The sequence below is a fragment of the Monodelphis domestica genome, chromosome 2 (genome assembly GCF_027887165.1).
Source record: "Monodelphis domestica isolate mMonDom1 chromosome 2, mMonDom1.pri, whole genome shotgun sequence".
Lineage (NCBI taxonomy): Eukaryota > Metazoa > Chordata > Mammalia > Didelphimorphia > Didelphidae > Monodelphis > Monodelphis domestica.
Genome location: NC_077228.1, coordinates 185,711,239 through 185,733,788, shown reverse-complemented (window position 1 = coordinate 185,733,788; position 22,550 = coordinate 185,711,239). Strand labels below are relative to the sequence as shown.

The following is a 22,550-nucleotide window of genomic DNA, read 5'->3' as shown; positions in this document are numbered from 1 at the left end:
TACATGTGTGTATAATATATTTTATATGTGCAGCATATACATATATGTTCTGTGTATGTAAATGGTATATATTTTCTGTGTTTTGTATACATAGACACACACACACAAACATATGTGTATCATATATACAAAGTGTCCCCAAATAGCCATTTTAAGTTAATAATGCCTAAGTGAAATGCTATCACTGATCAAAACTTATAGTGCTGACTTTAGGTAAAGGGACTAAAAGATTTAAAAATAACCAGGTAAGGAACAAACAAACTTATCATGACCCAGACATTTGAAGAGAAATTGATGGAAAAAAGTGACAAAAACACATTAGTTTTTAGTGTATATTTTTGTCAGACCTTCAGAGAAAATGATACCCAAGAATCCAGTGCCTTGTGAAAAGAGAGAGATGTTTCTATATCACTTAGCATTTCTGAGAAGTATGTGCAGGTAGAAGTGATTTTATCCCCCAACAAAGTGAAAACTTATCTTTAATTCAGAGTCATTAGCTAAGACTTGGAGAATTAGAAAATATTAATCAATACTGGCTAATAGGTCATGGAGAAGACAGTCTTTCTCTTCCTTCAAGATTTGGTTCAAATGTTTTCTTCTTTGTAAAGACTCACCCTTCTTATAATTTTAGGAAATGTATGCTAAAAATTGTTATTACATGTAATTGGGAAAATAAAAATAATTTTTAAATGCTATCCATCTCTAGAGAAAGAACTGTTGGAGTTTCAATGCTGATCAAAGAATACTATTTTTAACTTTATTTGGGGTTTGGCTTTTATATGAGTTTTCTCTCACAACAGTGACCAATATGGAAATATATTTTTCATGATCAGACATGTGTAACCCAAAAACCATCTCCTGGGTAGGGGAGTACAGGGAGGGAAGAAAGAAAGGAAGGGAGACAATATGGATCTTGTAATTTTGGAAAATGTATCTTGGATGTTATTACGTATAACTGGGAAAATAAAATCTAAAAAAGTAAAGCCGTACTCATTTCTCACACCCTATCCCAGATGACAGTGCTTTTTTCCTCCCCAAATGAGTCTAGATTGTTTCCTTAAATACATGTTGCATCCCCACTTGAAAGGAAACACCTTAAGGTCAGGAGCAAGTCTGTTTTAGTTTGTGTCTACTATCAGCAATTACTGGAACTTTGAATTGAAAACATTTTAAAATAAGATCTCAAACTCACTTGTGTCTTTCATTGTTTTGTTTATCTATAGACAATCCAAGAAGTGCTTTCTGATCACTCTTCTTCCTTGACAAATTTAAGGTAATTTAAGATTAGCTAATATGAAATTATATGTTGTTTCCCCCATGAGTTTGTGAGCTCCTTGAGAGCAGATTCCAAGTTCAACATTCTATCCACATGCCAGTTTGCAAACCTTTTTTTTTTTTAAGCCTTACTTTCTGTCTTAGAAATAATACTAAGTATTGGTAAGGGCTAGGCAATGGGGGTTAAGTGACTTGCCCCCAGAGTCACAGAGTTAGGAAGTATCTGAGGTCAGATTTGCTTGAACCTAGAACCTCTTGTCTCTGGGTTTGGCTCTTTATCCACTGAGCCACCTACCTGCTTCAAGTTTGCAAACCTTTTGCAATGATAATCCTAGATATTCATGCTAAAAAATCTTTAATGACACTATAAGCAGTAAATCATTGCAGATTATTGTGAGTGAGAAAATTAAATGACCCTGGGGGTTCACAACACATTTTTTGTTGTCATTGTTAAAGAGGATTTTCAGCGTTTGTTACTACATAACATAGCAGCTGGCTATTTCAGTATCTATTAACGATGGTGATTGAAACCAGATCTTCCAGACTCTAAGACCATACACTATACCACACTACCTCTCTTTAAATTGTTTAAATAAATAGTTCCAATTGATTTTTTAAAAAATCATAGTCTTTTTGTCATTCCCTTCAACTGACAGATATTAAAAGAAAATCTTCTTGGAGGCCTTTCTTGGTCATCTCTGGCCTACTAATATGTTTCATACTTGATACAACAGTGGCCCACTGTTTTAAGCTTCCCAATTTAAGTTCCCAAGTAAGAACAATCAATGAGAGTACCAATAATGTTTGTTTATTCCACATCCCTTATCTAAGGTCACTTTGATACACCTGTCAAATCTCTTTATCTTTTTTCTCCTGCAAAGAAGGAATTCCTCTTTGTGCATTTTCCAGGTGATGTGGTATGGGTTTATAGTATTTGTCACTCTTCACAGGAACATCATCTCTTTCCAGCTGGGACGCTTTTGCTAAAACGCACAAAATAATCCCTGGGGCCCTTTGTTATCCAACAGTAGCTATTCAGTGAATGAAGATGACTCATTCTGATTCAAGGTGCTCTTTGTGGGTCCCCATTCCCACTCTTTCATTGAATGTTGAAAAATACCTGCAATTGTCAACTTTTGTCCACATTCTAATATAATGCCCTGTCCTTTGGGATGAATGAATCTGGCAAACTTCCAGGGCCATTCATGCAAGCTGTTATGTGGGGTATTCTCTGGGATGCCGAGATTCAATGAGAGATTATAGCTTATTACCCTTGGAGAGTCCTATTTCTCTGGTAAATGAAGCCCTATTTCTCTAGCTCATTCAAACCAATCAATTAAAAGTCTCCAAAGCAGCAGAGGGGGCCTGCTTTGGAGTCAGGAAAACCTAGTTTCAAGACCTGCCTCTGACACATGTTAGCTGTGTCACTATGGGAAAATCAATTAACCTTTCAATTTCTCAGCACCTCTTATTTAAAATGAATTGCTAATCTGCACCAGTAAATGGAGCCTGCATTTTGGATGTTCCTAGTATGGAAGAAATCACAAGTCTGAACCAAAACTGTATCTCTATATTGGAGTTGTTTTAGTCAGATTCTTCTAGTGTGAACTAGTTTGAATACTTACAGTTTTGCTCAAGTCAAAGTCATAAATGATCATAGATTTGGAGCTAGAGAGGACCCTGGCCATCCTGTCTAGCTTCCTTATTTTGTATATAAGAAAATCAAGGCTGAAAGAAGCTATTTGACTTACCCAAAGTTACCTAGTGCCCACAACAGAATTTGAACTCAGACGAAGTGGCACAGTAGAGATATAGTGCTAAGCCTACAGTTAAGAAGATTCATCCTCCTGAGGTCAAATCTGGCCTCAGACGCTTACTAGCTGCTCATATATCAGTGGCAGGAGTGGGACTCCAGATCCCCTGAGCTTCTGATATCTGGTTCCCCATTTGTTCCACTGCATCCACTTCTATCTACTCTGATAACCACTTCATGCATATCTAGATAATACATATATAAATAATCACCATTTTATGCACAATTTAAAGTTATGTCCCTTTCTAGGTATTTTGTTTAACTTTTTTTTTTTCTCAGTAAGAATTTGTCCTTTCTTAAGTGTATCAAGTTACATTCAAGTTGCATAGAACTTAATTTTTAAAAAAGAAACAAAAATGTTTTAAGTATTTTAAGTGTTTTAAATTTGGTTGACAATTTGTACTCTTTCAGAGACTGAACAAAATGCACATAATTCATCAGACTTCCTGGCACTGTCTATATAATACCTATACAAAGAAAATCTGAGTTTTTACAAATAAAGTAAGAGGCAACTAGGTGACTATGAGGTTTGAGATCAAGCTTGGAGATGGGAGGTCCTGGGTCCAAATCTGGCCTCAGACACTTCCTAGCTATGTGATCCTGGGCAAGTCACTTAACACCCATTACCTAGCTTTTACCATCTGCCTTAGAACTAATACACAATATTGATTCTAATGGAATCAATGGAAGGTAACGGTTTAGGAAGGAAGGAAGGAAGCAAGGGAGGAAGGGAGGAAGGAAGGAAGGAAAGAAGTAGGGAAACATGGAAAGAAAGAAGGAAGGAGTAAAGAAAGAAGGGAGGAAATGAAGAAAGGGAAGGAGGAAGAAAGTCATAATTTGTTCCTAAATCTAGAGCTTGAAGGGATCTTAGAGTCCATGTAATCCAGCTTCCTCATTTATAGATAAGGAAAATAAGACAGAAAGGTGAAGTATTTTGCCCAAGGTTACCCTAATAGAAAATAATGTTAGTATAATTTAAAATTTCATCAGACTAACAAAATGAATGACTTAAGAAACAGGATCATTTACTGGATAGACTTCCATGCCTAGAGCCAGGAAGACACTCAGATTATGCGTCTCTCTCTTCCTGGCTTTGTCATCCTAGGAATGTTAAGACCTCTGAGTGCTCCAGGAAACCACTAGTTTTTGTTTGTTTGTTTGTTTGTTTTTTTCCACTCTTACCCTCCTGTCTTAAAATTGGTGCTAAGTATCAATTCAAAGACAGAAGAGTGATATGGGCTAGGTAGAGAGATTTAAGTGACTTACCTAGGGTCACATAGTTAGGAAGTGTCTGAGATAAGTTTTGAACCAAAGTCCTCCCAACTCCAGGTCTGGCACTCTCTTCCAGGAAACTCTTAAATTACAAAGCCGTAGCCTATCTACATTGGTAGAAGGAGTTTTCTTCCTGGGAGTATCCTATCCTGTAGTTTCCAGTGAACTTCCAAGACTGGTTAAAAATAAAAATCAATGAATGATTTAAATGCTATCTACTTTAGCATCAATTTTATGCATATGAAGATGGGATATACATAAAGAGGCTTAGTTTTATCATCAAGTAAAATTGTGTCCTTTTTTACATTTTAGCATAACTTTTTTTCCCAGTTAAAACTGTAGTCAAGTGAATCAGCCTACATTCATGATATCCTTTTCTCACTTCCTATTTATTGCCATTATTATTAGTAAAAGTATCCTAAATATTTTTCATAATGTTTCATAACAAATGCTTTATGTAACTATAAGCAGAATATATCTCTAAACCTTAAAGCACTACATAAATCAATGGCTTTTATGATTAATTATGCTATTAATTATGGACAGCTAGGTGGCCCAGTGGATAGAACACTGGGCCTAGAGTCAGGAAGACCTGAGTTCAAATCCAGTTTCAGGCATTTACTGGCTACATGAACCTAGGCAAATCACTTAACCCTGTTTGCCTCAGTTGCCTCATCTATAAAATGACCTGGTGAAGGAAATGGCAAACCATTCCAGTATCTTGGCTTAGAAAACCCCAAATGGGCTCCTGAAAAGTCAAACATGATAGAAAACATCTAGCAACAAAATGCTTTTTAAAAACTTAACAAAAAAATCATATGAGAGAAAGAGCCTGTCTCAAAGACAGAAAGTCTAGTCCTATCTCTGATATGTGCCAACTGTGTGACCCTGGGCAATTCATTTAAGCACTATGAGCCTCAGTTTTCTATACTATGAAATGGGGATAATAATAGCACCTGTCTCCCAGAGTTGTTGTGAAGATCAAATGAGTTAATAATTGTGAAAAATCAGCACAATGCCAGGCACATAGTAAGTGATATGTATGTACTTATTATTTTTATTATTATTAATTATTTGGATTATTAAGATTGTGTTTTTTCACTAGGAGTTTCCTAAGCCAGTGAAATCACAGATCTGGTTAAAAATTACAAGTGATATGTGAGAGAGTAATATTGAAGAAAAACTTGCAAACAGAGACAATGGATGGAAATTTGAAGAGCTGTCCATCAAGGAATATCCCAAGGAGATCTTCCGGTCACATTCTCCTCTGGGATGCTCCTTGATGGACAGCTCTTCAAACTTCCATCCTGTAAGGGTAAATTTTGGGTTGAGGAGAAAATCTAAAATTCATAATCCATTACCTCTGTTTGCAGGTTTTTCTTCAATATTACTCTCTCACAAATGATACTCCAGTAGGATCTTTCAATGTGATGGCAGGAATGATGGGGTTTTTTTTCTTTTGCATAAACTTCTCACCTACAAAGAGTGTTTTTTTTAATCCTTATATTCCATCTTAGAATCACTATGTATTGGTGCAAGGGCAGAAGAGCAGTAAGAGCTAGACAATTGGGATTAAGTGGGTGAGGTCAGATTTGAACCCAGACTCTAGGCATGGCTCACTATACACTAAGCCACCTTACTACTCCAAGAGTCCTAATTTTTAAGACATCCTAATCACTTTCCTTTTTAATAAAAGGCTTATCACTTCTCATGATTTAAAAAATAATAATTCTACTTTATTTTCTATCCCTCCCCCTCCCTAATCATCTTAGTGACCGAAGATCCATGTTAGGTTCCCAAACCCTGTTCCCACAACTCGGAAGGAATGGACGCAATGTCACAGCAACCTTGGTCCAGGAATCCAGGGAGCTTGCTAAATCTGTTCGTGCACTTATGGATGTGGACTGTAAGTTATTTGCATTTATTTTTCTTCATTTTGACTTGTTCGATGATTCAGATGATAAATCAGTAAAAAATGTCCCCCTTATTCAAATGACTTTCATTTTGTCAGGTAAGTCTTTCCAGCATAAGATACTTCTATAAAGATGGCCAAAGAGTATAAGTTCAGAGAGGTAGTATCTAGCTTGATATGAGAAAAAAAGTGCCCAATTACTAGAGCTGCACTGGTAAACCTATGACACATGTACCAGAGGAGGCTGCTCCCTTCCCCCTCTCCATGTGTGCCTGAGGACATTTCTTCCATCACCTGCCCCTCTGCCCAGCAGCCCAATGGGAGCACTTCCTCCCTTTCCTGTCCAGGGTAAGGTTGGGGTTCACATGAGCAATGAGGGTTGCAGTTTGGGCAATAGGTCTCTAAAAGGTTTGCCATCACTGCACTAGAGGAAGTCCAAACATGGAAGGGAGCTGCTGTAATCACCATCACATTATTCATCAAGCCAAGAGATTGGATAGTTGTAGGATCATAGATTTAGAACTGAATGAGACATTAGAGAACATTAACCTTAATACCCTCATGGTATAGATAAGGAAACTCAGATCCTAAGAAGTTATGGACCTTATGTGGCATTTAAAGCCCAGTATTCCTGACTCTGCCAGGCTGTTTTTCATGACTTCATGAAAACATGACTTTTGTTACATCTTGGGGTCCAACTCTAGGGATCCTTGCTCAGAGTCTTTCTTACATGTGTAGAATTGTTCATCCTTTATTTCGGAGAGGACCACTTACATCATGGGGTGATATCTTGGCAAAGGTGCATAAAATAAAAAATATAGGATTACAAAGGAAACCAATTAGACTGAAATGCAATTGTCAAAACATAAGAAAAAATTTCGAAATTCACAGACTGATGGGGCAAATAGGTGGCTCAGTGGACTGAAGCCCAGACCTAGGGATGGAAAGTTCTGGATTCAAATATGGATTCAGATATTTCCTAGCTGTGTTGCCCTGGGCAAGTTGTTTAATTCTATTGCCTAGCCCTTACCACTCTTCTGTCTTGGGAACCAATACATAGTATTGGTATGAAGGTAAGAGAGACAGAGAGAGAGAGAGAAAGAGGAGACAGAAACGGACAGAAAGAAAGAAAAGGAGTGGGAGGGGGGAGAGGAGAGGAAAAGGAAGAGGAGGAGGGAGGAAGGAAAGAAGCATGCAAGCTAGCTTGAAAGAAAAAAAAATTCACAGACTCTAGGTTAAGAACCCCTCATCCTAGGGCTACAGGGGTGATTCTTTTAAAAATGATTTAGTAGGTGATTAGATAATAATTTTGACATGAGAAGCCTGGGAGCAGGTTGTTTCATGTTATTTTTTATGACTTGAATAATTAATAAAATGCTGCTTTTGTCAATTCTTCTTTAAAGACCTTTTCTGCTTCATTATAGCAGAAAAGTGATCTTGCCTTCTCAAATAATGTCTCAATAGAGCACAGATTTTTGCAGGATCTAACAAGCTGTAAAAACCAAAGGGGTCTTGTCAGAGTTCCAACCTAGCTAAGTTCAGAGAAGATCATCACTAGAAGGTTGGTCACCAAAGGACACTTAAAAAAAAACAAACAACCCTTGCATTCCATCTTAGTATCAACTCCCAGACATAAGGATAAGGGCTAGACAAACGGATTTAAGTGAATTGCTCAAGGTCAATAGTGAGGAAGTGTCTGAGGTCATATTTGAACTCTGGTTTTCCCAATTCCAGGCCTGGCTCTCTATCCACTGAGCCACCTAGCTGTCCCAGGAAACTCTTTAAAAAAAAATTTGCTTCTGTAAATCATGATACCATCTGTTAAAGCTTTGGAGAAGGAATGAGGAACAAAAATTACGATCTGTCCTGTCCTGCCAAAATTATGAGTTGGTATTCAAAAGGCCATCATTTATTTGCATGAACATTCTGAGTTTTGATCCTTAAAAATTCACATAAGCTCCCAAGGCAGAGTAAAACAATGTTAAGGTTTGCCTACTGAAGTCATGTATGATTTATCTGGAATCATAAAGCTTGATTGATTGATTGATTGATTGATTGATTGGTAGATAGATATAGCCTTTCAACTCCACGGAACCATGGGCACCTTTTTTGTCCATGGCCAACTTGAAGTTTTCCCAACATAATCCCTGCACATTATCAAAGAAATCACCCAGTAACTCTAGCCACATTATGTTTTTTTTTAATTCCGCTGGTCTTTATTACTTTATTATAGTTATGATTATTGCAAAATTTCATCTGTATTTTTGTTTAAAACTAGAATCTTTATTGTGTAATATTTATATCACCTTTTGTCACTAAGAATAGATATGGTGGTATTCCTATCTTTGCATGGGAACATTTTCCTTCCTTAATAAATCCTCATTGTCATTCTGAGGCAAAAGAAAAGAATTCAAATATAGTAAACTTCCCATTTTTCTAACATTGGAGATTAAGGAATATTTTTCATCCTCCTTTTCTGCTTTAATCTTCTATCACTTGGGAAGTAAGATAACCAAGTTTGGCAGAATGGTATGTTAAATAAGAGTCAATGCAACTATTTTTTAAGAGTCCCAGGAATAAAATGTATGATCTTGATACCATTATTTCCATTGCTATTTCACATAATGAGACATTTTATTCACAAACTTCTCACTTTATAACTATCACCCAGCAAACTGGAGATTTTTTTTCCCAAGAATAATGAAAATGACTTGTCTGGCTTCTGCATTCAGATTTTTATAAATAAAGTTTTTTTTAGGGCATAGGCCACAGCTGCATTGACATGTCCCAAAAGACTCAACCATTAGTTAATTAACTTAGCAATATTATTAGCTAACAGTGATTAACATTAGCCTCCAGGACTACTGAAAATGACTATTCAAAAAAAATATTTAACATTCAGCAAAATGTATTCTCCTTTTTGAAGAAAAGCAGAATTTATTTTCATCTGTCTTCATTTTAGTCCTGATTGTTATAAAATCATATATTTATTTTTGTCTTTCTTTTATGGTATTTACAGCCCTCTTGTCATTAGAAATGGATATGATGGTACTCATATCATTGCATCGAGCCTTAAGTAACTTTATAGTAGAGATCTTGTGACTTTGATAATTCAGGTAAACCACCTCTATCTACTTTTGAGTTTGTGAGAATAAAAATAATAATAATTCAATTTCATAGCTGTGCTCTAGAGCAATATCTCCAGACTTCTGATTGCACAACCTTAACAGAAAAATATTTTTGAGCATGTATTCCCACATAAAATAATGCTAAACCCTAATTCTTTTATTTTTCAATTTGAATTAGTTTATTTTGCCAATTTAGAACATTATTCCTTGGTTACAATAATCACATTGTTTCCCTCCCTCCCCTCCACCCACCATTCCCACAGCCAACCTACAATTTCACTGGGTATTACTTGTGTCCTTGATCAGAACTTATTTCCATGTTGTTGTTTGCACTAGGATGATCATTTAGAGTCTACATCCTCAACCATATCACCTCAACCCATGTATTCAAGCAGTTGTTTTTCTTCGGTGTTTTCATTCCCACAGTTTGTCCTCTGGATGTGGATAGTGGTTTTTATCATAGATTCCTCCAGGTTGTTCGGGGTCATTGCATTGTCACTAATGGAGAAGTCCATTACATTCGATTGTACCACAGTGTATCAGTCGCTGTGTACAGTGTTTTCCTGGTTCTTCTCCTCTCACTCTACATCACTTCCTGGAGGTTGTTCCAGTCCCCATGGAATTCCTCCACTTTATTATTCCTTTGAGCACAATAGTATTTTATCACCAACATATACCACAATTTGTTCAGCCATTCCCCAATTAAAGGGCATCCCCTCATTTTCCAATTTTTTGCCACCACAAAGAACGCAGCTATAATTATTTTTGTACATGTCTTTTTTCTTATTATCTCTTTGGGGTACAAACCCAGCAGTGCTATGGCTGGATCAAAGGGCAGACAGTCTTTTATCACCCTTTGGGCTTAGTTCCAAATTGCCTTCCAGAATAGTTGGATCAATTCATAACTCCACCAGCAATGAATTAATGTCCCAACTTTGCCACATCCCTTCCAGCATTCATTACTTTCCTTTGCTGTCATGTTAGCCAATCTGCTAGGTGTGAGGTGATACCTCAGAGTTGTTTCAATTTGCATTTCTCTGATTATAAGAGAACTTAGAACACTTTTTCATGTGCTTATTAATAGTTTTGATTTCTTTAACTGAAAATTGCTTGTTCATGTCCCTTGCCCATTTATCAATTGGAGAATGGCTTGATTTTTTGTACAATTGGTTTAGTTCTTTATAAATTTGAGTAATTAGACCATTATCAGAGGTTTTTGTTATGAAGATTGTTTACCAATTTGTTGCTTCCTTTCTAATTTTGGATGCATTAGTTCTGTTTGTACAAAAACTTTTTAATTTGATGTAATCAAAATTATTGATTTTACATTTTGTGGTTTTTTTCTAGCTCTTGCTTGGTTTTAAAGTCTTTCTTTTCCCAAAGATCTGATAATATTCTATACTATACTACACTATACTATACTATAGTATACTATACTATAATGTACTGTACTATACTATACTGTACTATACTGTACTATGCTATAAAGATACTATTCTGTGTTCGCCTAATTTGCTTATAGTTTCCTTCTTTATATTCAGGTTATTCACCCACTCTGAGTTTATCTTGGTGTAGGATGTGAGATGTTGATCTAAACCTAATCTCTCTCATACCGTCTTCCAATTTTCCCAGCAGTTTTTATCAAATAGTGGGTTTTGGTCCCAAAAACTGGGAACATTGGGCTTATCATAAACTGTCTTGCCTAAGGTCTTTTACCCCAAGTCTATTCCACTGATCCTTCTTTCTGTCTCTTAGCCACTACCAAATTGTTTTGATAACCACTGCTTTATAGTACAGTTTGAAATCTGGGACTGCAAGCCCTCCTTCCTTTGCATTTTTTTCCCCATGATTTCTCTGGATATCCTTGATCTTTTGTTTTTCCAAATTAACTTTGTTATGGTTTTTTCTAATTCAGTACAGAAGTTTTTTGGAAGTTCAATGGGTATGGCACTAAATAAGTAAATTGATTTGGGTAAGATGGTCATTTTTATTATGTTAGCTCGTCCTACCCATGAGCAGTTAATGTTTTTCCAATTGCTCAGATCTAGTTATAGTTGTGTGGAAAGTGTTTTGTAATTATGTTCATATAGTTCCTGTGTTTGTCTCGGGAGATATATTCCTAGGTATTTTATTTTCTCTAAGGTGATTTTGAATGTAATTTCCCTTTCTAATCCCTGCTTCTGAGATGTGTTGGAGATATATAGAAATGCTGATGACTTATGTGGGTTTATTTTGTATCCTGCAACTTTCCTAAAGTTGTTGATTATTTCAACTAGTTATTTGGTTGATTCACTAGGATTCTTTAAGTAAACCATCATATCCGCAAAAAGAGATAGCTTAGTCTCCTCATTGCCAATTTTAATACCTTGAATTTCTTTTTCTTCTCTAATTGCTACTGCTAGTGTTTCTAGTACAATGTTGAATAATAGAGGTGATAATGGGCATCCTTGTTTCACTCCTGATCTTATTGGGAATGCATTTAGTTTATCCCCATTGTAGATGATGTTTACTGATGGTTTTAGATATATACTGTTTATTATTTTTAGGAAAGGCCCTTCTATTCATATACTTTCTAGTGTTTTCAGTAGGAATGGGTGTTGTATTTTATCAAAGGCTTTTTCTGCATCTATTGAGATAATCATTTGATTTTATTGTTTTGCTTATTAATTTGGTCAATTATGCGGATGGTTTTCCTAATATTGAAACATCCTTGCATTCCTGGTGTGAATCCTACCTGGTCATAGTGAATAACCCTTGTGATGACTTGCTGGAGTCTTTTTGCTAGTATCTATCTAATATTTTTGCATCTATATTCATTAGGGAGATTGGTTTATAGTTTTCTTTCTCTGTTTTTGACCTGCCTGGTTTTGGGATCAGTACCATGTTTGTGCATAAAATGAATGTGGTAGGACTCCTTCTTTGCTTATTCTGTCAAATAGTTTGTATAATATTGGGATTAGTAGTTCTTTGAATGTTTGATAGAATTCATTTGTGAATCCATCTGGACTTGGGGATTTTTTTTCTTTTTTTTTTAACCCTTACCTTCCATCTTGGAGTCAATACTGTGTATTGGCTCCAAGGCAGAAGAGTGGTAAGGGTAGGCAAAGGGGGTCAAGTGACTTGCCCAGGGTCACACAGCTGGGAAGTGTCTGAGGCCAGATTTGAACCTAGGACCTCCCGTCTCTAGGGCTAGCTCTCAATCCACTGAGCTATCCAGCTGCCCCCTTGGGGATTTTTTCTTAGGGAGTTCTTTGATGGCTTATTCAACTTCTTTTTCTTCTATGGGGTTGTTTAGGTAATTTATTTCTTCCTCTGTCAGTCTAGGCAGTTTATATTTTTGTAAGTATTCATCCATATAGCTTATATTGCTATATTTGTTGCCATATAATTGGGCATAATAGTTTTTAATGATTGCCTTAATTTCCTCTTCATTTGAGGTGAGGTCTCCCTTTTCATCTTGGATACTGTCAATTTGATTTTCTTCTTTCCTTTTTTTAATTAGACTGACCAGTACTTTGTCTATTTTATTTGTTTTTTTTTTCAAAGTACCAGCTTCTAGACTTATTTATTAAATCAGCAGTTCTTTGACTTTCAATTTTATTAATTTGTCCTTTAATTTTTAGGATCTCTAATTTAGTCTTCTTCTAAGAATTTTTAATTTGTTCACTTTCTAATTTTTTAATTTGCATGACCAATTCATTGACCTCTGCCCTTCTTAATTTGTTAATATATGAACTCAAGGATATAAATTTTCCCCTGAGTACTGCTTTTGCTGCATCCCATAGGTTTTGAAAGGATGTCTCATCATTGTCATTTTCTTCAATTAAGTTAATTGTTTCTATGATTTGTTCTTTAATTGGTTTTTGAGAATCTTATTAAGTTCCAATTAATTTTTGATTTTCCTCTCCATGTACCCTTACTAATTATTATTTTCATTTCATTGTGATCTGAAAAGGTTGCATTTATTATTTCTCCTCTTTTGTACTTATTTCCAATGTTTTAATGCCCTAAAAAATTGCCAATTTTGATGAATGTACCATGTGCTGCTGAAAGGAAGGTGTATTCCTTTTTGTCCCTATTTATTTTTCTCCCCATGTCTACTAACTCTAATTTTTCTAAGATTTCATTTACTTCTCTTACCTCTTTTTTGTTTATTTTTTGGTTTGATTTATCTAGTTCTGATAGAGGAAGGTTCAGGTCTCCCACTAGTATAGTTTTTCGTCCTCAAGGTCCTCTAGTTTCTCCTTTAGAAATTTGGTTGCTATGCCATTTGGTACATACATGTTGAATACGGATATTTCCTCATTGTCTATACTGCCTTTCATCAGGATGTAATTACTTTCCCTATCTCTTTCAACTAGATATACTTTTACTTTGGCTTTATCATGATTGTGACTCCTGCCTTCTTTTTATCAGTTGATGCCCAATAGATTTGGCTCCATCCTCTTACTTTCACTCTTTGTATCTACCTTCCTCATGTGTGTTTCTTGCAGACAGCATATGGTAGGGTTTTGAATTCTAATCCACTCTGCTATTCGCTTGCTTTTTATGGGTGAGTTAATTCCATTCACATTCAGAGTTATGATTACTAGCTGTGTATTTCCCAGCATTTTGATTTCTACTCCTGGTCCTGCCTTTTCTTCTTTCACTATTTCCTTCTATACCAATGTTTGTTTTTAATCAGTCCCCCTAGTTCCCACCCTTTTTTTACTGCCCTTTCTACCTCCCTTACTTCTTATCCCCCCCCCTTATTTTCCCTGTAGTCTTTCTAAAATTACCCCCCCCACCACCGTCTCCCTGCCCTGTACTGCTTCTCTCCCCACCAGTCATTTGTTTCCCTTCTACTCCCCTATAAGGCGCAAATATATTCTCTAAACCAATGGATTGGATTGTTCTTCCCTCTTTGGGCCAATTTCAATGCATGTATGAGTTGAGTATTTCTTATCTCCAACCTCTTTACCCTTCTAGTGTATTGATGTTCTCCCCCCCTCCTGCCATGAGCTTCTTTGTGACAAATAAATTCACCCCCATTTGTTTCTTTTCCCATTTCTTTTAGTATTAACCTCTTTTTTTTAGCTCTAGTTGTACACATATATATGTACAACTAGAGCTATATATATATATATATATATATATGTATATATATATATATATATGCATATAGCTATATACCTATTTCTGTGTTGTCCTTTCATCCTATACAGTTTGTCACTGTTCCCTCTAAGTGTATTCCTTCTAGCTGCCCAGGTGATAACAGTTTTTAAGAGTTAGCAATGACCTCTTTTCTTATAGGGATACATAACATTTTAACTTATTGAGTCTCTTTTAAAAAAAAGTGGTTTTTTTGTTTTGTTTTTGTTTTTCCCATTTTTTAAAATTACCTTTTGATGATTCTCTTGAGTTCAGTGCTTGGGCATCGAATTTTCTGTTCAGGTCTGGTCTTTTCTTTACAAATTCTTGGAATTCTTCTATTTTCTTGAATGACTATACTTTCCCCTGTAAGAATATAGTCAGTTTTGCTGGGTAGTTGATTCTTGGTTGTAGATCTAGTTCCCTTGCTTTCCGGAATATCATATTCCATGCCTTTCAGTCTTTCAGTGTGGATGCAGCCAGATCCTATTTTATGCTCACTGTGGTTCCATGGTATCTGAATGACTTTTTCTTGGCAGCTTGTGATATCGTTTCTTTGGTCTGATAGTTCTTGAGTTTGGCTATAACATTTCTGGGTGTTGTCAGTTGGGGATTAAGAATAGGAGGTGATTTGTGGAATCTTTCAAACTCTACTTTTCCTTCTTGTTCCAGAGTATAGGGGCAGTTTTCCTGAATAATTTCCTGTAGTATTATGTCCAGGCTTTTTCTTTTGTCGTGGTCTTCTGGTAAACCAATGATTCTTAAATTGTCTCTCCTGGAACGATTTTCTAAATCCTCTGTTTTGTGAATGAGATGCTTCATATTTCCCTCAATTTTTTCATTCTTTTAGTTTTGTTTTATAGTGTCCTGATGCCTTGTGAGGTCATTTGATTCTAGTTGTTGTATTCTGGTTCTTAAAGACTGGATTTCATCCCTGGCTTGTTGGTCATCCTTCTCCTTCTGGTCTGATTTCCTTTAGAGTTCATCTTTCATTCTCTTTACCTCATCTCTCTTCTCCTTTGCCTCATCTTTTATCTTCTTTGCCTCATATTTCAGCTTCTTTGCCTCATTTTCAAGTTGGTTGATTTTGGCTTTCAAAATACTTTTCTGTTTCCAGATAACTTATCTTAATTTTTAAATTTTTGTCCCAGTTGTCTTCAGCCTCTCTTGGTTGTGTTTTGAATTGCATTTTGAGTTCTTCCAAAACCTGTGTCCAATTCGCTGGGATTCCTGTTTTATTACTTTCATCCTCCTGTGTATTGTTGGTTCTTGGTTCGTTGCCTCAACAGAAGCTGTCAATTGTAATTTCTTTCTCCTTTTTTTGTTGTTTGCTCATATTTATCCCTTCTTTGCTCCCTGTATTTGTCTGTGCTCTTGCTCCTCTCATTTTTTTTTGTTTTGGGGGCTTTCTGTCAGTCTCCCCTCTTTGAGTTTTGTCAGATCTCTAGGTGCAGTCCCTGGGGGAGGATTGTTGGAGTTTGCCCTTCCCTGTTTTCTGGAGGCTTTTGATTGGATTAATGTCCAGCAGTCAGTGTTGCAGCCTAGGCTTCCCTGAGTTCTGAAGACTTTTGGTAGGATTAAGTTCAGCTGGGTCTGGCTAGGTATGGTCTGAGACCAAAAACCTGGAAGGCTGGAGCAGTATGGAAGATCTCCATGGCTCTGACCAGGCTGCCAGCTCCCTCTCCAGCTCCTTCCCCACTGTCTGTGCTCGATGTTTGGAGCTTGGCACTGCCCTGCTCGCAAGGTACACCCTTCAGACCAGTGCCTTTACACCCCCCCCCCCATGAGGTTCCCACTGGAGCTGGAGGCCCAGCACTCTAGGGGAGGGGGGGAGGGGTCCTGGAACCTTCCTTCTGTATTCCCCTTAAACCCAAGTGTTCTCAGATTCCAGCTTTGTGGGGGAGGTGTACCTTTTGAGTTAAGTCCAGCAGGAGGGTTCCTTGACTCTATCTTTTTGTTGGGTTTGATTTTCAATCCCCTAGGAGCATTTAGTTTGTGATCAGTAAGGAAGGGTTTTTAGAGGTCTGAACTTCTGCTCTTTCTATAAGTCCATCTAAAAAGCATAGTGTTTTAGTTGCCAAAAGAAACTTGTTGAGTGAATGAAATTCTCAGGGGCTAGTCCTGGGCTGTTACCATAAGATCCTCTATATTTGGCAGCTACTCAAAATGAGACAAATCTCTCACTCAAGCTGAAGTAATATGAATAATAAAAAATATTAACCAAGAGGAATGTAACACTCCAAAAAATTGTTTCAAAAATTAATTAAATGTATACTTAAGTCAGATCATGATGTTATCAACCCTAACTCTTAATATAACTTTAACCCTAAAACTAATAGTTAAAAATGTCTATATCTATCTATCTATCTATCTATATAAATATGTATAATTTAGTCATGAACATGGTGGGGAGAGGGACAGCCTTGGAGATAGGTTGACCTGTATTTTTCTTCCTGTATCTGATAAAGTACTGGCCGTGTGACCATAGGTAAGTTGCTGAAATCTCTCATTGCCCTATATAACTCTCTAAGACTATAAGTTGCAAAGGAGGTATTAAGCTATATTGGTATAAGTAGTTTCCTTATGAAACACCTTGGTATAATAGATAGAGTACTGGGCCTGGAGTCAGAAAGTTTCATCTTCTTGAGTTCATATTGAGCCTCAGACACTTCTAACAAGTCACTTCACCCTGTTTGCCTCAGTTTCCTCATCTGTAAACTGAGCTGGAGAAAGAAATGGCAAACCAGTCTCTGCCAAGTGTGAGATTTAAAATGGTTGAGGTCTTAAACTGTAGTGATTAAAATAGTGGAAGATATAAATTGTGATAGATATAAGAGAGGGTGAGTAAATTTGACCGCAGAAATATATTTCACTACAGTGTCTTGGGTTTTTAAATCAAATATAAGGTGGTCACCAGGGAAATATTCCCAATTATTCAAATACCCAAGTCAATTGGGTTTTATAGAGATTTTAATTAACAATACAATGAGTAATCAAAGAAAGAGAGAGAGAGTAAGAAAGGAATAAGTATGAAGGGCCTCAAGCCAATATGGCCTAAACCTGAGTCTTAAAAGAGAAATCAGTTTTTAACACTCACCACAAGGTCTGACTAAACAAGGATTCTAGTAACACCAGGTCAGCGTCCTTCCTCAAAGAGTCTTCCAGCCAGAGATTGTTTCAAAGGGCCTCTCTCAAAAGCCTCCAGAGCTCCTACCCCAGAGGGACAGAGCCCCTCAGAGGAGCTCCTCAAGGAGCTCTCCTTCAGAATGAGATCCTCCAGAATGAGAATCAGAAATCCAGATCCTGAATGAGATCCAAGCTCTTATTTTTAAGGGCAAAATTTCCTCTGTCACCTCCCCTAAGTCCTTACATCTACCAATCACTGTAGAGGTTTCTAAAGGACCGCCCATTTTGAATTCACAGATGAATAGTTTTAATCTCTTTAGTAATTCAGAAAAAAATGCTGCTGTGTCAACAAATTTCTTTAAGAAAAAACCTCTGAATAAGTTATCACCCTTTTAGGTTTAAGTAGTTTACAAGTTGCCCCACCTTTATAGGTACTTAGTATCCCATTGTATCAATTCTAAAACAGTCATGACTCAAAGAACTTCCTGTCCTTTCCATAAGCATGGATCAAAGCACTTTCATTATTTAGCAAGCCAAAGTAGTCTTAAGTAGGGTGGAGCAGGGACACTCCCATAGCTAGGAGCTCCCACACTCAAGTAGAGTTCTCACCATCTGCTAGGGAATTTTTTTAAGTAGAAGATTCCCCAATGGGGGAAACCCCTAACATTCATAAGTCTGAGAAATTTTGAGGTTTACAATACTCTCTTAATAGAGTCCACAATGACCTGGGTGCCAAAATGACCATTTTTATGAATAGATTGGCAAATTTGGTTATAGAAACTCCTAGGGAGCAGGGGTTTTCCTTCAGATGACACCCACACTCCATTAATCTGTTTTGCTTTGAATTTTTGTTTCCATTTTTCCACTTCCTTTTCATTATAGGAAAGTGGTAAATTTAAATCATTAGTAGTTGTTAATGTTAAAATTAATTCAGGCCCTTCTATGGCTGTTAGCTTTGCAGCGGCATCTGCTCGATCATTTCCTCTAGAGACAGGGTCAGTGCCACCTGTATGGGCAGAACAATGAACTACAGCTAGGGCTTCAGGAAGCTGGAGAGCAGAAAGAACTTCATTAATAATTTCTGCATTAGCTATAGATTTTTCAGCTGAGGTTAAGAATCCTCTCTGGAGCCATAACATTCCAACTGAGTGACAAATGCCAAAAGTATATCTAGAATCTGTATAAATTGTTGCCTTTTTATCCTCAGCAATTATACAAGCTTGCTTCAGAGCTATGATTTCTGCTCCTTGAGCGCTAATGTTAGAAGGTGGTGAAGCTAACCATTCAGTGGCAAATTCTGAGACTACAGCAGCTCCAGTGTAACGTATGCCATCCCTCATAAAAGAGGAACCATTGGTAAATAAAATCAGATCTGCATTGTCTAAGGGAGTGTCCAAGAGATTATCTCAAGGCTTTTCTGCCATGGACACTAATGTTTCACAATTGTGTAATGGTTCTCCTAAAGTTGGTAAATCTGGAAGCAAGGTGGCAGGGTTAAGAGTAGTACAATGTTTTAAAGTAATGTTTTCACTATTTAATAAGGTTATTTCATATCTTGTAATTCTTTGATCTGAGAATGCCTGTGTTCTATGTTTTATCAATAATGCTTCTACCTAATGTGGGCACATTATTGTTAATGGACATCCCAATACTAAATCAACAGTTTTTTTACTAGTAAGGCTGTAGCAGCTACTCCTCTAAGATATGGTGGTGCTCCTGCTGCTACTGGGTCCAATTTAGCAGAATAATAAGCAATTGGGTGCTGAGAAGGTCCCAAAGTCTGAGTTAACATGACAGAAGCTACTCCTCTTTGCTCATGCGCATATAAAGTAAATGGCTTATTGTAATCTGGGATGCCTAGAGCAGGGGCAGACATGATAGCCTTTTTTAGATCTGATAGAGCTGACAAGTGTTCAGGCTCTAATTTGAGGGGTTCAGGAACCGAATCCTTTGTTAATGCTCTAAGGGGTTTAGTAATTTCCCCATAGCAAGGAATCCATTGTCTGCAAAACCCTGTTGCTCCTAAAATTGCTCTCAACTGTTTCTTAGTAGTAGGAGCGCTTAAATTTTGAATATTCTCAATAATTTGAGGATAAGAGGAAAAACAAAACAAAACCATAATTGCTAGACTCATTGACAAAAAGCCATTTAGGGGGCAGTCCCCTTTGGCATGAAAGTATACATACAAATAAATGTTCAATCAACCACACCCAAAGTTCATTCTTGATCTTCTCATACAGCTTGTAGTCTGGATGCATCTTCCTGGTCCCTTCATGGTCCCCCCCTTGAAGAGGGTGATTGAAAAACACAGGATCATTTAGGGACGCATGGCTAAGTTATGAGGTATATGAATCAATTGGCAAGAGAAATTAAAAAGACATCAGAATAATCCAAATAAAAAAAGATAATTTCTGGGTGAAAATATAGACTACCAAAGTCTTATGTGTAAAAATTCTAAATAAAGGAAAAGTAAATCTATAACAGGTCCTTGAATCAAGGCCCAATTAAAATGATCTAAGAAATGATTCATTTACCCAGTCAGTAGCCAGAACTACAGGAAGTTTGCCACACTATGAAAGACAGAAAAGGGACTAGATTATAGAAGCCAAGTAGGAGCCAAGTTAGGGATACTTGTCTGTAAGTATTTTCAGAGTGAGTGTGGATACAAGGAAGGCCTACGTCTTAACATATGTTTAGTGTCGCAACCTTGAGTCTTCACACTAGGTTCAAGTCCTTTGTATTGGCTTAGAAGTGCATCAATCCTTCCTGGATTGGTTTCTTTGGCCCTATGCAATGGCTCTTTTGTATATCTTGTCCTGGAATCAGACAGGATCATTAATCAAAGTCCCATAATTTTTTAAAATAATTAGTGGCATCATTTTTACAGTCTCAAGCTTTTGGGGCATGCATTAGCAAATGTATTTTAAACTTATATTACTACAAAATCAAAAAAGTTAAAGAAAATTCTTAATACTGGTGATGTGCTTCAAATATAAAAAGGAGAGAAAAATAAAAAAAAACTGAAATAGTATATTGCACATGCAAGAAGAAATATAATAAAAGAGTTTTTAAAATAAAATGTAGCTTATAATCATTGACACACTTTGTCAGCTAAGAAAATATAGAATACAAGGTTTTCTCACCAAAAATGAGATCCATTTCCTCTTCATATCTGGCCATGATCCACTGTGAGTACAAGCAAATGAATTTTACATGATAACAGTTTGTTGTTGTTTTTTTTATAAAGAACAATATTACAAATATGTGGGTATCAATATCCCCAAAATTCTCAATAGTCCAATTAATTGCAATAGCAAACAAACACACTATCATTTTTACATAAGTTGCTGTATGGCATTTTTAAAAGCCTGTGAACTGATGCATATTTGTCACAATTTTTACAAATGTAGCAAATCTTTCAACCTTGGTAAACATGTTTTTAAACAAAGTAAAACTTATTTTGGGTCTAGAACATCATCAAGAAATCTAGATATCATTCTGGTGGAAGTAAAGTGAGCTGAAATGTTATAAATGAGAGATGCTCTTTTTTTCTTTTTGGAGGCTTCTAGGGGTACAATGCCCTGAGATTAACTTTCCAACTTCCATTCACATTTTTATAAACGTGGGAGTTGGGGTTTATAATTGTATTTCACTTCAGCTACTAAAATGGGCCTTACCTCCTGTTAGGGGCAGGCAAAATGACCAGAGATTGTTAAGAAAAAAAATTCTAAAAATTATGTCTAAAGAACCCCTAAAATCAATTTGAGATATTTAGCTCCTTAAATTGTCCAAAGGTTGTTATAGCAATTTTCTGATGGAGAGTTCATCTATCCTCTATGTGACAATTTACAAAGTCAAAAATATAAAAGCTGTTTTTACATGGGCCTACTCAATAATGTTTGTTCAGTGTAGTTATAGGGGAAAAGCAACAGAATATAACAGTATTTAAAACCCAGTACATTAAACTGATTCAGTGTAACAGAATAGTATTGAATGCAGTAATATATGAACTTAAAATCACAAAGTTAAACCTTAAACAAAACAATCAGCAAATGTAATAAATTCCTTGGGTTTTTATCCATTTAGATGCCTATTGTTAGAAGGCAGAAAAGTGGTAAGGGGTAGGCAATGGGGTTTAAGCAGCCCGCCCAGGGCCAAACAGCTGGGAAGTGTCTGAGGCCAGATTTCAACCAAGGATACAAAATAAGAAAAGCACGTGGTTAGGCCCAGAGCCCATTCACAACCACTTACTCTACAGAGCCCATTTACAACCACTTACTCTACATCTTGCCTGGCTAGGTAGAGAGTTGCGTGTGCTTAGAAGTGGAAGCAGGGAGAGGGTGAGAGCTAGTAGGTGGTACAGTCAGTTTAAATACCTATTTTGTTCTTGGCCCAGGTGAGGACTCTGGTGAGATTTTAGGGAATTCTGGGAACTACCAAGGACTTCTAGGAATTGAAGTCTGGAGTTCAAATCTCCATTTTACAATGGACAGACTTATGTTTGTGTTTTCCTTTGCAGCTGTGTAGAAAATGGGCTTAAGACAGTAGAGACTTGAGGTAGAGGGACCAGTTAGGAGATGATTCCAGTAGTCTCAGTGAGAAGTGGTAAGGGCCTGATTCGGCATGGTAGCAGTGTGAGTAGAGAATATAAGATATTGTGGAGTTAAAACTATCAGGATCTGTCCAAGGATTAGTTATGTGTAATGTGGGGTGATTGATTCTGAGATTGAAGAGTCCTAGGTGACTAGAAGGATGTTGGAGGCCCTAACCACAATGACAAGTTTGGAAGATGAATGAGTTTGGGGGTGGAAGTATAATTTAATGATTCCATGATCCCAGTCCCAAGCTTTCCATGTCTACTCATTCCATATGACCACTCTGTCCTAACTAATAA

General features: G+C 36.7%; 1 protein-coding gene across 9 annotated transcripts in view; it reads left to right on the top strand.

Annotated features, from left to right (window-relative positions):
* STXBP4 (syntaxin binding protein 4) overlaps window positions 1–22,550 on the top strand; it is a 315,635-nt gene that overhangs the window by 183,979 nt on the left and 109,106 nt on the right. For all 9 annotated transcript variants that reach the window (XM_007481851.3, XM_007481850.3, XM_016430338.2 and 6 more), the window contains 2 exons: window positions 1,224–1,273; window positions 6,133–6,266. In XM_007481851.3, the coding sequence (XP_007481913.1) occupies window positions 1,224–1,273; window positions 6,133–6,266 (184 nt within the window). The remainder of the gene's footprint in view (window positions 1–1,223; window positions 1,274–6,132; window positions 6,267–22,550) is intronic.